Source organism: Neocloeon triangulifer, unplaced genomic scaffold (assembly GCF_031216515.1).
Source record: "Neocloeon triangulifer isolate White Clay Creek 2 clone unplaced genomic scaffold, ASM3121651v1 ptg000015l, whole genome shotgun sequence".
In the NCBI taxonomy this organism is placed as follows: Eukaryota; Metazoa; Arthropoda; class Insecta; order Ephemeroptera; family Baetidae; genus Neocloeon; species Neocloeon triangulifer.
Window position 1 is genome coordinate 7,047,667 of NW_026775557.1, and position 10,149 is coordinate 7,057,815.

The 10,149-nt window shown below is 38.0% G+C and overlaps 4 protein-coding genes across 5 annotated transcripts; 3 read left to right on the forward strand and 1 right to left on the reverse strand.

Moving 5' to 3' along the window:
* The first annotated feature begins 265 nt into the window (after positions 1–265).
* Positions 266–1,949, forward strand: LOC132202498 (uncharacterized). The gene is made up of 4 exons (XM_059629450.1): positions 266–434; positions 499–628; positions 685–943; positions 1,115–1,949. The coding sequence occupies exons 1-4, from the start codon at positions 280–282 to the stop codon at positions 1,810–1,812; spliced, it is 1,242 nt and encodes a 413-aa protein (XP_059485433.1). The 5' UTR covers positions 266–279; the 3' UTR covers positions 1,813–1,949.
* Positions 1,950–2,130: 181 nt separating this feature from the next.
* On the forward strand, positions 2,131–5,532 carry LOC132202497 (uncharacterized). The gene is made up of 7 exons (XM_059629448.1): positions 2,131–2,295; positions 2,947–3,195; positions 3,253–3,558; positions 3,889–4,315; positions 4,372–4,702; positions 4,762–5,074; positions 5,138–5,532. Exons 1-7 carry the CDS (start codon positions 2,244–2,246, stop codon positions 5,290–5,292), a joined length of 1,833 nt encoding a protein of 610 aa, XP_059485431.1. The 5' UTR covers positions 2,131–2,243; the 3' UTR covers positions 5,293–5,532.
* On the reverse strand, positions 5,440–7,408 carry LOC132202499 (fatty acid hydroxylase domain-containing protein 2-like). The gene is made up of 5 exons (XM_059629451.1): positions 7,215–7,408; positions 6,560–6,663; positions 6,348–6,493; positions 6,114–6,295; positions 5,440–6,048 (listed from the first exon to the last, which is right to left on the reverse strand). Exons 1-5 carry the CDS (start codon positions 7,310–7,312, stop codon positions 5,619–5,621), a joined length of 960 nt encoding a protein of 319 aa, XP_059485434.1. The 5' UTR covers positions 7,313–7,408; the 3' UTR covers positions 5,440–5,618.
* A 556-nt stretch (positions 7,409–7,964) lies between these two features.
* Positions 7,965–10,010, forward strand: LOC132202459 (death-associated inhibitor of apoptosis 2-like). Of its 2 annotated transcripts, XM_059629387.1 has the most exons (6): positions 7,965–8,101; positions 8,312–8,420; positions 8,527–8,859; positions 8,941–9,230; positions 9,311–9,517; positions 9,633–10,010. In XM_059629387.1, exons 3-6 carry the CDS (start codon positions 8,528–8,530, stop codon positions 9,950–9,952), a joined length of 1,149 nt encoding a protein of 382 aa, XP_059485370.1. In that variant the 5' UTR covers positions 7,965–8,101; positions 8,312–8,420; position 8,527; the 3' UTR covers positions 9,953–10,010. The 2 variants fall into 2 exon arrangements, with proteins under 2 accessions (XP_059485370.1, XP_059485371.1); XM_059629388.1 differs by lacking the exons at positions 7,965–8,101; positions 8,312–8,420 and having other exon boundaries at positions 8,448–8,859.
* The last annotated feature ends 139 nt before the right edge of the window (positions 10,011–10,149 follow it).

The following is a 10,149-nucleotide window of genomic DNA, read 5'->3' on the forward strand; positions in this document are numbered from 1 at the left end:
ATGACCAAATTCAAAGGATAGAGAAAAAAGCACGTTTTTGACACATATTTTTCATCATAGCAATTTCTGTAAAAATGAATGGAGGTACTGCTCTTAATAGCCTTTCTTATTAAAATATACCGCAAAGTGAAAATTTACGGAATATTTTAATAAGAACGCACAGTTTGAACTGCACTAAGGGTACTTTGAATGGCAGGAGGCCCAAAAACTAACGAACGGTACCCGCATTATAAAAATCATAAAGCAGCCGGCACCTTTGAAAATTTGGTCATTTTAACGATGGTTCCTCTAGGGTTAGTGTTATTGCTCCTCGTGAGCAATAGTCGCGGTTTCATTCCAATTGGCGCGACGGAAGGAAACTTCCAGCCCAGCACCTGGACTGCAGAATCAGCACCGGCCCCCGCCCAGGCCCCAGCAGCACCAGAACCAGCGAGGTAAAAATTTTAATTCATATAATTTCAAAATATTAAGATAAAAAATGTTCTACTAAAATCATAGGCCTCAAGGAAGGGCTTACGGCGGGTCCAGGCTAAAGCACGGATATGGGAAGCCTGCACCTCACAAAGTTGACCTGGGCCTCGACCCAGAAAAAATCATTCTGAAATGTAAAGTTTCAGAGCCTCTTGAGGTACATCAAATTATGAATTCAGGAATTTGCTTGAAATTTAAATAATTATATTGCAGCACATTATTTGGATTAGATCCAAGTGCCCAAATGACCACTACGACGGCGGTCACCTGGTGGCCGAAGGAGCCACGGTTCAGGACAAGACTCTGTATGATGTGCGCATCCTGGGAGGAAACTCGAGCATAACTTCCGAGCTCCAGCTCAAAAAGCCGCTAGACCCCGCTACGTCAGGATTTTTCCGTTGTGAAGCGTGGCCCCATGGTGGCGGCGGACCCCCATACGGCCAAAATGTAGCCCAAGATGTCTACGTCATAGGTAAAAAAAAAAAACAGTTAATTAACTAAATTGTTAAAAAATAATATTATATTATTTAATAAAATACTTTATTTCTCTAAATGCCAAAAATAAATTAATTTCATGAAAAAAGAAAGATTAATTAAAAGCATGATTATTTAGAGTTTTAAAATTGAGATTAAAATATTTAAGGTGGACCTGATATGCTGCGTAGATGTTTCGGAGGTTGGGATGAGCCGTCGACGACGCACCACGGGGGCTACGACTCTTGGAATGCAAAGCACCGCAGCAATGAAAACGGCAACGGCATCACACCACCCACGCCAACCACCCCGGCACCTTCCTCTTCAAAGCACCATTACTACGTCCCTCAATATAAGAGGGGTCCTCCTGCCGACATGAGACCCTCTGGAAGCCACGACGTGTCCGAAGTTTCGCCCGTCCGAGTCCCGCAACAGCAGCACCACGGCTGGCAACGAAACGCAGAGGTCGAGAAAAACACCAGGGCGCCCATAATGACCCACACGGGAGGGTACCACCCCACTCGCCATCATCAGGTGCAGGTCACGACCACGAGCACCACCACCACGACCGCTCCTCCGGAGACACAACCACTTCATCAACCGGCGCCTCTGCCGCCCAAGAACTACATTGCGGCGACCCCTTTCATTCCGAGCCTGCCCTTCTCCCAAAGTCTGCTCATGCAAAGTAGCAGGCAGCAGGTCATGACGACGACCACCACCGAGGCAGCCCCTGAAAATAGGACGACGCCCTGGGACATTGAGGACTTGATGAGAGTTTATCCGAATTACCATGATAAAAACAGGAAGGGAAAATCAGTGACGGAAGACGTGATTATTGTCACTCCTCAACCCTCTACAGCTCATTAGAAAATAAATTATTTTTAAATGTAGTATTTATTGAAACCTTGTAATAGTATTTGAGTGTATATTTAATAAAAAAAATTTATATAAATATATTTAAACTTTGGAGAGGAAAAATTAGTTAATTCATAATAAATTCTTATAACAAATCGGAATGACTTTTTTGCAAAGCAGAAAATTTAATTAAACTAGCGTGTTTTGGCAGCGACGAAGTACATTTTAGTGCATTGGTAGGAGAACAGAAGCGCGGTGTCACCAGCATGCCGCGTGGAGTTCAATGTGAGAGGGGGGCAGAGTAACTTTTGAAGCTTTACCGCGTCAGGGACCAGGGCGTAGTGGCTGTTGAAAGCTGTTGACTGTTTGGTCCGCTTGTCTGTTTTCAAAGGAATGCGGTGCGTCTGCTCGCTCACCCTCGAGTCCCTCTTGTAACCCCAAGGATGGCCCTAAACAGGTGGCAAATCCCTGCCTTGGTGCTTTTGGTGATCTATGGTGAGAAACTCCGACTTCTCTTCTAAAATTAATTGATAGCATTAGTCATAAAGCCTCGCCAGAAGAAACCAGGGCGTGTCTTCAGTGTTGACTAATTTGATATTTATCTTTCGAATAAATTCAAAATAATTTTTGAATGATAGTCGGTTATTTAAGTTTCTGTCATTTTACGATTTCATATAACATCATAATATGAATAATTAGACAATTATTGAAGAAAACGAGCCAGACTGATTAGCGCGTAATCATTTTAGTTTTCCGACTTCTTTGTAATTTTCTCACACTACTAAATAATTATTTCATAGAAACAAGAGCATTTTCTTAAGTTTATAATTATATAACTATAATAGTGATAAATCAGATTAATTTTAATTTCATTGTCTTCTAATGTCTTTGTTTAAGAAAATAAATAAAATAAATAATTTAGGTAAAAATAATTCAATAATATTAATAAAACTGAGAGAAAATTAATTTGTATCCTATAAAGTTTAAAATTACATAAAATAATTATCAAAATTTTTTATAGGGAGCAAAATTTAACTTGATTTTAAAATGATATAATTATTTACTTAAATTGTCATATTTATTAATGGCATTTTCAAAGTTGAAAATTAATTGCTTTCAATCGATTATTAATCTGGAATATTTTAGGTGATGTCGCATCAAGTTTGTCATGCACCGTGCCAGTTATAATCCGAGGATCTTGGTTCTCGTGGGAAAATGGCCAAAACACTTTGACCGAAATCAACGCCGAGAGGATGAGCACCAAGGGCGATTGTGTGGACATGAAAGAAGAGCACCACGTGAATTTCACCCTCGTATTCCACGACAGGCCAAATAGTTGCTACACCTGCGTCAAATTCATGGTCAGAACAGTCAATGTGCTGGAAAAGATTGAAAGTGAGTGTTTTGCAGGCTGAAATAAAGTTAGCTAAAAATAATTTCTTCCTATCTCAGCAACTTGTCGCTCACTTCCTGCCGGAGCTCAGCCCACCGTGGAGCGAGTGTGCCAGGGATTGAAACACGATCAGCAGCTGAAGACTCTTTTCTCTGAAAACTATGTGCCCGTGAACTGCAGGTCAAGTTTGGAAGGTGTTTGGCAATTTGCCTACCAGAACAGATTCCGCTTCACCGGCGAATGCAACAACCCGAACGCTTACATCAAGTCATGCCAGGTGGCAGGAACACAGTTCCTGATCACCAACCAAAAGTTCAACATCACCTACAAGAGGTGTGAAGGAATGGAGGGAACTTTTGACGGAGGTAAAATAATCAATTAAATTTTTTAATCGATTACACTATATTAAAATTACTGTCACACATAGTATTGTTTAAGAGGATAATAACAATATTCATTACTCATTTGCCTATTAAACATTTAATAACAAAAATTTAATTACATATTGGCATAAAAATTAAAAAAATTAAAGGAATTTTTAGGAGTACAATAACAAATCCCGATATCTTGCCTATAATTTTAATTTTCAATCATAACCAGGCCTTCAAGTAATTTTTTCCCATTTTTAACAATTTTTTTAATTTTCTAGTGCCTTATAATAATATTTTTTTTTAAATTCAAATATTTACTTCCAGCCGTTGAGTACAGTTGCCTGGGAGCTTGGTTCATTGAAAAAAACCTGTTCTTTGCTGTCGCCAACACAAAGGAATCTCGAAAAGATGAGAAGTACCGGTGTTTCTTGAAGAATCGAGACGACGACCTCTACATCGGAGTCTCAATCACGGCCGAATGCAACACCCTGAAGACCCCTGAGCAAAGTCCGGAGCGTTTGCGAATCACCCCTGTCAAAGCAGAAGTGGTCCAGCCTGGTTGTCGCCTGCCCCAAAACTTCAGTGGCGACTGGATCAATACTGCAAATTTGGACGCCGACGTTTTTATCAACGAGACGCACATCATTGAGACCTGGTACCCTGATGAAGGACGTTATCGACAGACTGTCTACGTCTGCAGGGAGCAGAGAGGAACACGATACATGTTGGCCCGACTCACTGTTGACGGATGGTTAGTTTTTTTTAATCAATAATAAATCATTTATTATTTTCACAAACAAATTACAGCCAAAAAGATTACATCTGTTTTGACTTTGTTCCTCGGCACCACAACATCATTCGGTACCGAAAAGGTCTTGCTGTGATTTTGGACAATTTCCACACAGTCTGCTCGTGGGTGCAGTTTCCAAATAAAGATTCCTGGAAATATGATACATTCCTGGCCAAGAACCCGGTCCCCGTTCGCTGCCCCATTGCTGGAAAGTATAATTTCACCCAGAAGGGAGATGTTCCGTTTGAAACGAGGATTCTCGGCGGCGTCACTCTTTCTCCCAGACCCAATCTCTACTGCAAAGAAAACATTTCTGACTTCTCTGTCTGTGACACTGACCAAAAAGAGGTAATTTAAGAAGAAATTTAATACGGTTAAATTTTGAATTTTTAAAAATTGATTTGCAGATTTTCATTGACGAGACTTATTGTTTGAGCGTCGATCATTTGGGAAGACCTGTTGACATTTACAGTGACCCTGATTACAAAATGAAGTGCATTGGTTACTGGAAGGAGAACCTGAAGTCCTATCTGATAACCTACGACGAACTTGACGCCTTCAGCAAATACAGATGCTGGGTTTACCAGCGGAGCGACCTCAACAGAGTCATCATGTCCCAGGCTTTGGGAGCCTTTTGTGACCTCAAGCAAGATGTAACTTCTTGGAATTACACGGAGGGCGCAACCGTCTCTGTTGAAATGCAAGAGTACGAAAGAGAAAGTGAGTGAACTTTTTTGTTTTTAGATCTGAGCAAGCTAAACAATATTTTTAAAAATTTTCCAGGGGATCAATGTCCGATGCATTTTGACGACGGAGCCAATCCGTGGATGATGGATGAAAATCATGTGAAGATTTTCAGATTTGGCTCTTCTGCTAGCTGCTTAAGTGTGACTCGAGGGTTGTCCCTGTTGCTGTTCTCAATAATGTTGCTCAGGTAATGGGGGTAATGGAACATTCCTTCCACTGTCCATATCGAATTGTAAATTTTAAGTGCCTAGAATGTATTTTTAGATATTAAGTGAAACTGTTTTGTTAGCATATTAATGCATCCGTCCATTTTAAAAACCAAACCAACGAATCTCTTGCTTTTGTGAAGAGAAATTTTATTTTAACTCAATAAATTTTTTAGAAATATGATAAACTGATTAAATATTTACGTTTCCTGTATAAACAAACTAGATTTTGATTTATTATTTTTATTTTTTAATATCATATCATCACATTGTAAAAACTGAGGAAGTGGGTTTTAAGACCGAAGAAAAAATTATTTGGATTTTCTTGCCTCGTCCGGATATATCTCTCTGGCAGATTTAAAACTTGTAACCACTGTGTGTCGTTTGAAGCCGGGCGTCTTTCTAAAAATTGAATCGGTTCCGTGCAGCCTGTCGAGTAATCCCAGCACACCGTAGCATTGGTTGAACTTTTGGTGGTGGAAGTCGTGGAATTCAGAGGAAAAGGCAAACGGAAGGTGGTAGCCAGAGTGGTCATTGAGCGTTGTGACAATGGCCAACATGAACCAAAGGATGCCCGTGGAGTAGTGAGAGCCCAAAATAAAAGGACCTAGCAGAATGGGAAACATGTTGGACAAAATGTGCTCGACGGGGTGGCAGTAAATGGCCATCACTGCCACCGGGGCAGTCCATTCGTGGTGCTTTTTGTGGATGTACTTGTAGATTGACTTGTGGTGGAGCAACCTTTTTGCACAAAAGAAAGAAATTCGTTTCTAAATTGCACAGGCAAAATTACTTTTTAATTATACCTGTGACTATAGTAAAATCCAAACTCTTCGATTAAAATGAATACGGGCAACTCCATGAGCACTCGCTGAAAAGTAGGCAGTTGTCTGATAGGAGGCATCCCTCTCCATTGCATCACATGAAATGCTAGGTATGCAAATGGTATTCCGACGACAATTTGGTTGAACAGGCCTTGAAGGATACCCTGAGAGTAATTTTTTGTAAGTGGCAATTTCGAGAAATCTTCATTTATGTACTTGCAAAAGTTTTGATTTGTCAACGGGCTCATTTGCTCCAGGTTGGATTTTGTATTTGCGCATGAACGTCGGCCAGTTAGTGAGATCAAGGAAAATGTAAAGTCCGCCTAGGCCCCAGAAAACTGCCATAGTCAGCGCAGTCAAACCTGCATTGAAATTAATTAATCATAATTAAATGTCATTAATTAAAAGACTCTACAGAAATTAATTACCGAAGACGTAAAATTTTTCCTCGTCCTGGCCATAATTATCAACTGCCCATTCCCAGTTTGATTGCCAGAAATCACCTGAAGCTCCCCAAAATCTCTGCAGGTGCCTTTATTTATCAAAAATAATTCAAAATAAGATATAAATAAATTGCGAAAGAAGTTTATGAAACCATCTGTTATTAATTTTATCTTCACCTTCACACATTCATACAACAAAAGAAAAAAGTCTCTTTTAATTTTCCAAACAAGATAAAGACTCAGATATATTGATAAAAAAGTAACTACTTATTTCTATAAATCACACAACGATCTTTAACCCTGTTGATGCCTCCTTATCGTGCTTATCTTTTATATTCCAAATCAATGTTTTGATACTATCAAATTGATAGATTCGGGTTTGTACCTATATAACCTATTGGTCCTATTGTTTTTGCGATTCATATAGAGCTCAATTTTAAATTTCTAGACACGTGTTTCTGATTCTGCATATAATTTTTTTATCCCTTTCCTATTATAAAATTTATTTTGTTATTTTCATGCAAAAATTATTGTTATCATTGTAATTAAGAAATCAAAGTGTTTGAAATTAATAAACTTCATTGGAAAATAGCGGAAAATAATAAATTTTGAACTGAATCCAAGCAAGATATAATTATACCATGTGAGGGAATTTCGGAGAGCAGCAAACACGACCACCACAGAGACGATCACAACAAATGCGGACTTGATGGATGAAGCCACCTCCAGCTTCGCCATTCTAGCTGTGACTGACTTTGAGAGCTTATCGGCACATCCTTACAAAGGCCAGAGTGCCGAGAGCTACGTACACTACGACCATATTGCGTGTATCTGTCAAATATGCAAATAACGCTGAGTCAAACACAAGCGCAGTAGAAGCAGCGGTAGAATTTTAACAATGCGCAGAAGTAGGACTAATTTTTATTTTGGAAAGGCGCCATGCAGTTTTAGACTTTTCGACACTCGTGTTATTCTCAATATTCTTTAGAATTCCAATTTTCGTAAGACTTCCTTTAGACACATTTTTTTTTAACTGTTATTGTGAATCTTTGATAGACCTTTTTAGCGGTATAAGTAAAAAAATATTTAAATGAATTATAATTTATAATGTTTCATCCTCAATATTTTTAGAAACAAGAAAGTATTCCAACCTACAAACGAGTGAAAGTTATCCAAATACTAGTGTAGTATGTTCCTTACATACTGTACTACTATATAATTATTAAAAAACGAAAAAAACGTTTAAATAACGTGCGGAGCTAATGTAGTGATAGCGAATCTTACAGAAATTGCTGAAAAGTTCATACATTCCAATAAAAAATCTGTTATATCAACAAAAAATTTTAATTTTTAATTTTATACTTTAAAATAAAACAATAAAGCACGCTTTATTGTTGCGTGCGTGATAAGTCATTTAAATACTTTCCCCGCCAGTGGCCTCTCCCACATTAAAGTCGTAGACCTACACTCCACATCCCCGTCCCAGGCAAATTCATTCGTTCTAAGGAAAGATCGTTACTAAAAGAGGTAAAGTATCGTTAAATTTTTTTCTTTAATTAATCACTAAATTTTAATATAGAAATTCCATTAAATTATCAAATTACTTGTACGCCCAACACAATTAAAGCATTGTAATTGACGAATATTAGAATTAAAAGCAACATTAAATTGCTCTGGTTTGAATCATATTTGATATTTTGCTGTAAGAACTGATGTGACTTTTTGATAAAATTTTAGGGAAAAAAATAGAAATCAGAGTTGAATTTTAAACATGATCGTAATGATTAACGATTGATTTGGTCTATGAGCAAAACTTCATTGATGAGGAAAAACAGCGGCAGCGCTGGTGAGCATGATAATGAAGTTATTTATATCTCAGTCTTTGACTACACTTAATGTATAAGCGTGGCTTCCAAAGTTTTTAACTATCATTTGCGTTTTCGATTTGCTAGGATGACGATCAAACCAGAAGTAAAAATGAGCGTCTCTTCGGATAAATATTTCTTAGAAATTCACCGATATTTGTCGTTTCCTGCCGACTTTGGAGAGAAGAAAAAAGTAAGCGTTTCAGCATTAGCATCGTCAGGATTTTACTATAACGATGGTGGCCATCCCAAATGCCATTTTTGCGACTACGTTATTTGCTCTAACATGGAAGAGTGGTCAACAAACGTTGAATTGATGCACATGAAGAGCAGCCCAGATTGTCCCATGCTGGACGGAGATGGCTGTCCAGAAAATATTTGCATTTGCCACATCCCAAATTATAACTACGAATGTTACAGGTAAGACTTTAACAAAGATATTAATTTAAAATAAAAATATTTTTTTTAGATTTTGTTTAAGCAATAGGTGTAAATTTTCAGATTGTATTCATTTCCGAGCCAGAATTGGCCTAAGGCTAGCGTCGTATCGCCAGCAGAGTTAGCATCAAACGGATTTTATTTTACTGGACGCGGCGACAACGTCCGATGTGCATTTTGTTACTTGGAGGTGTGTCAATGGGAAGAAGGTGACACAGCCCTCGGGGAGCACAAAAAATTTAACCCACTGTGCCCGTTTCTGAAAGGTTGCGCCTACAATATAGAAATTGGCGAGGAAAGGTCTGAGCCAAGAAAACCCACTCCAGTGGATATTGAAAAACGATTGGCGAAATGTGAGTATTTTTTCATTTCACATAATCATTCAAATAATGTTAAAAAAATTTATAAAATAATTTTTCATGTTTAATTAAAGATGGTGCACTCAAAGTAATGAGGAATGCCGCGACAAAAAATATTGAGGTGAAAATCAACGCTCGTGCCCTGGGAGTCGTGATTACAAATTCGCCAAAACACCCTGAAATGAATTCATCAGAAAAAAGAATCAAATCGTTTGAATTGTGGCCTGAGCAGAAGAAATTGATGATTGAAAAGCTTGCCGAAGCTGGTTTCTTTTACACTGGTGAGTTCACGTTAATTAAAAATAGTATTTCATTGGAAAAAATTCAAAAATTAAATGTATATAACCATGAAAGTTTTTTTGTAGCTCTTTTATTAATAAAAAATTTATTTTCAAGGTTCGGATGACCACTGCACCTGCTTCTGCTGCGGTTATGGTTTGCGCAACTGGGATTTAGAACACTGTCCTATGACTGAGCACTGCAAATTATTCCCCAAGTGCGTCTTCTTGCAGCTGAACAGAGACGAAACTTACAATGAGGAGGCTGACGATCTAATCGATTTGAAGAAATGCAAAGGGTGTCTTGAAATGGAGATTGACACTGCTTGCTTGCCGTGTGGTCACATGGCTTATTGTGAACAATGCGTTCAGCAGCACGAAAAATGTCCAACTTGTTCCCAATATTTGCTCTTTTTCCTCAAAATATATGTGCCGTAAAAACCTTTTATAGATATTTGCTGATGATTTATAAAATTTTTTATTATGATTTCTTAAATCAGATGTTGTTTTGCCATAAATGCTCCAATTTCTTCATTTATTTAAAAAACCTTTGGAAATCATTTGAAATATATTTTTTTACTTTTTACTTTCAATTATTGCTCTGAATGGAAATCAATTTTCTTTTTGAATATTTA

Excerpts from the sequence above, each read along its gene's own strand:
- LOC132202498 (XM_059629450.1), top strand. The coding sequence starts at position 280 with ATGGTTCCTCTAGGGTTAGTGTTATTGCTCCTCGTGAGCAATAGTCGC. Across the intron at positions 435-498 it reads GCAGCACCAGAACCAGCGAG|GCCTCAAGGAAGGGCTTACG; the intron begins GTAAAAATTTTA and ends CTAAAATCATAG. Across the intron at positions 629-684 it reads AAGTTTCAGAGCCTCTTGAG|CACATTATTTGGATTAGATC; the intron begins GTACATCAAATT and ends ATTATATTGCAG.
- LOC132202497 (XM_059629448.1), top strand. The coding sequence starts at position 2,244 with ATGGCCCTAAACAGGTGGCAAATCCCTGCCTTGGTGCTTTTGGTGATC. Across the intron at positions 3,196-3,252 it reads TGTGCTGGAAAAGATTGAAA|CAACTTGTCGCTCACTTCCT; the intron begins GTGAGTGTTTTG and ends TTCCTATCTCAG. Across the intron at positions 5,075-5,137 it reads GCAAGAGTACGAAAGAGAAA|GGGATCAATGTCCGATGCAT; the intron begins GTGAGTGAACTT and ends AAAATTTTCCAG.
- LOC132202499 (XM_059629451.1), bottom strand. The coding sequence starts at position 7,312 with ATGGCGAAGCTGGAGGTGGCTTCATCCATCAAGTCCGCATTTGTTGTG. Across the intron at positions 6,664-7,214 it reads CTCCGAAATTCCCTCACATG|GCACCTGCAGAGATTTTGGG; the intron begins GTATAATTATAT and ends TGATAAATAAAG. Across the intron at positions 6,049-6,113 it reads GGATTTTACTATAGTCACAG|GTTGCTCCACCACAAGTCAA; the intron begins GTATAATTAAAA and ends TTGTGCAAAAAG.
- LOC132202459 (XM_059629387.1), top strand. The coding sequence starts at position 8,528 with ATGACGATCAAACCAGAAGTAAAAATGAGCGTCTCTTCGGATAAATAT. Across the intron at positions 8,860-8,940 it reads TATAACTACGAATGTTACAG|ATTGTATTCATTTCCGAGCC; the intron begins GTAAGACTTTAA and ends GTAAATTTTCAG. Across the intron at positions 9,518-9,632 it reads AGCTGGTTTCTTTTACACTG|GTTCGGATGACCACTGCACC; the intron begins GTGAGTTCACGT and ends TTTATTTTCAAG.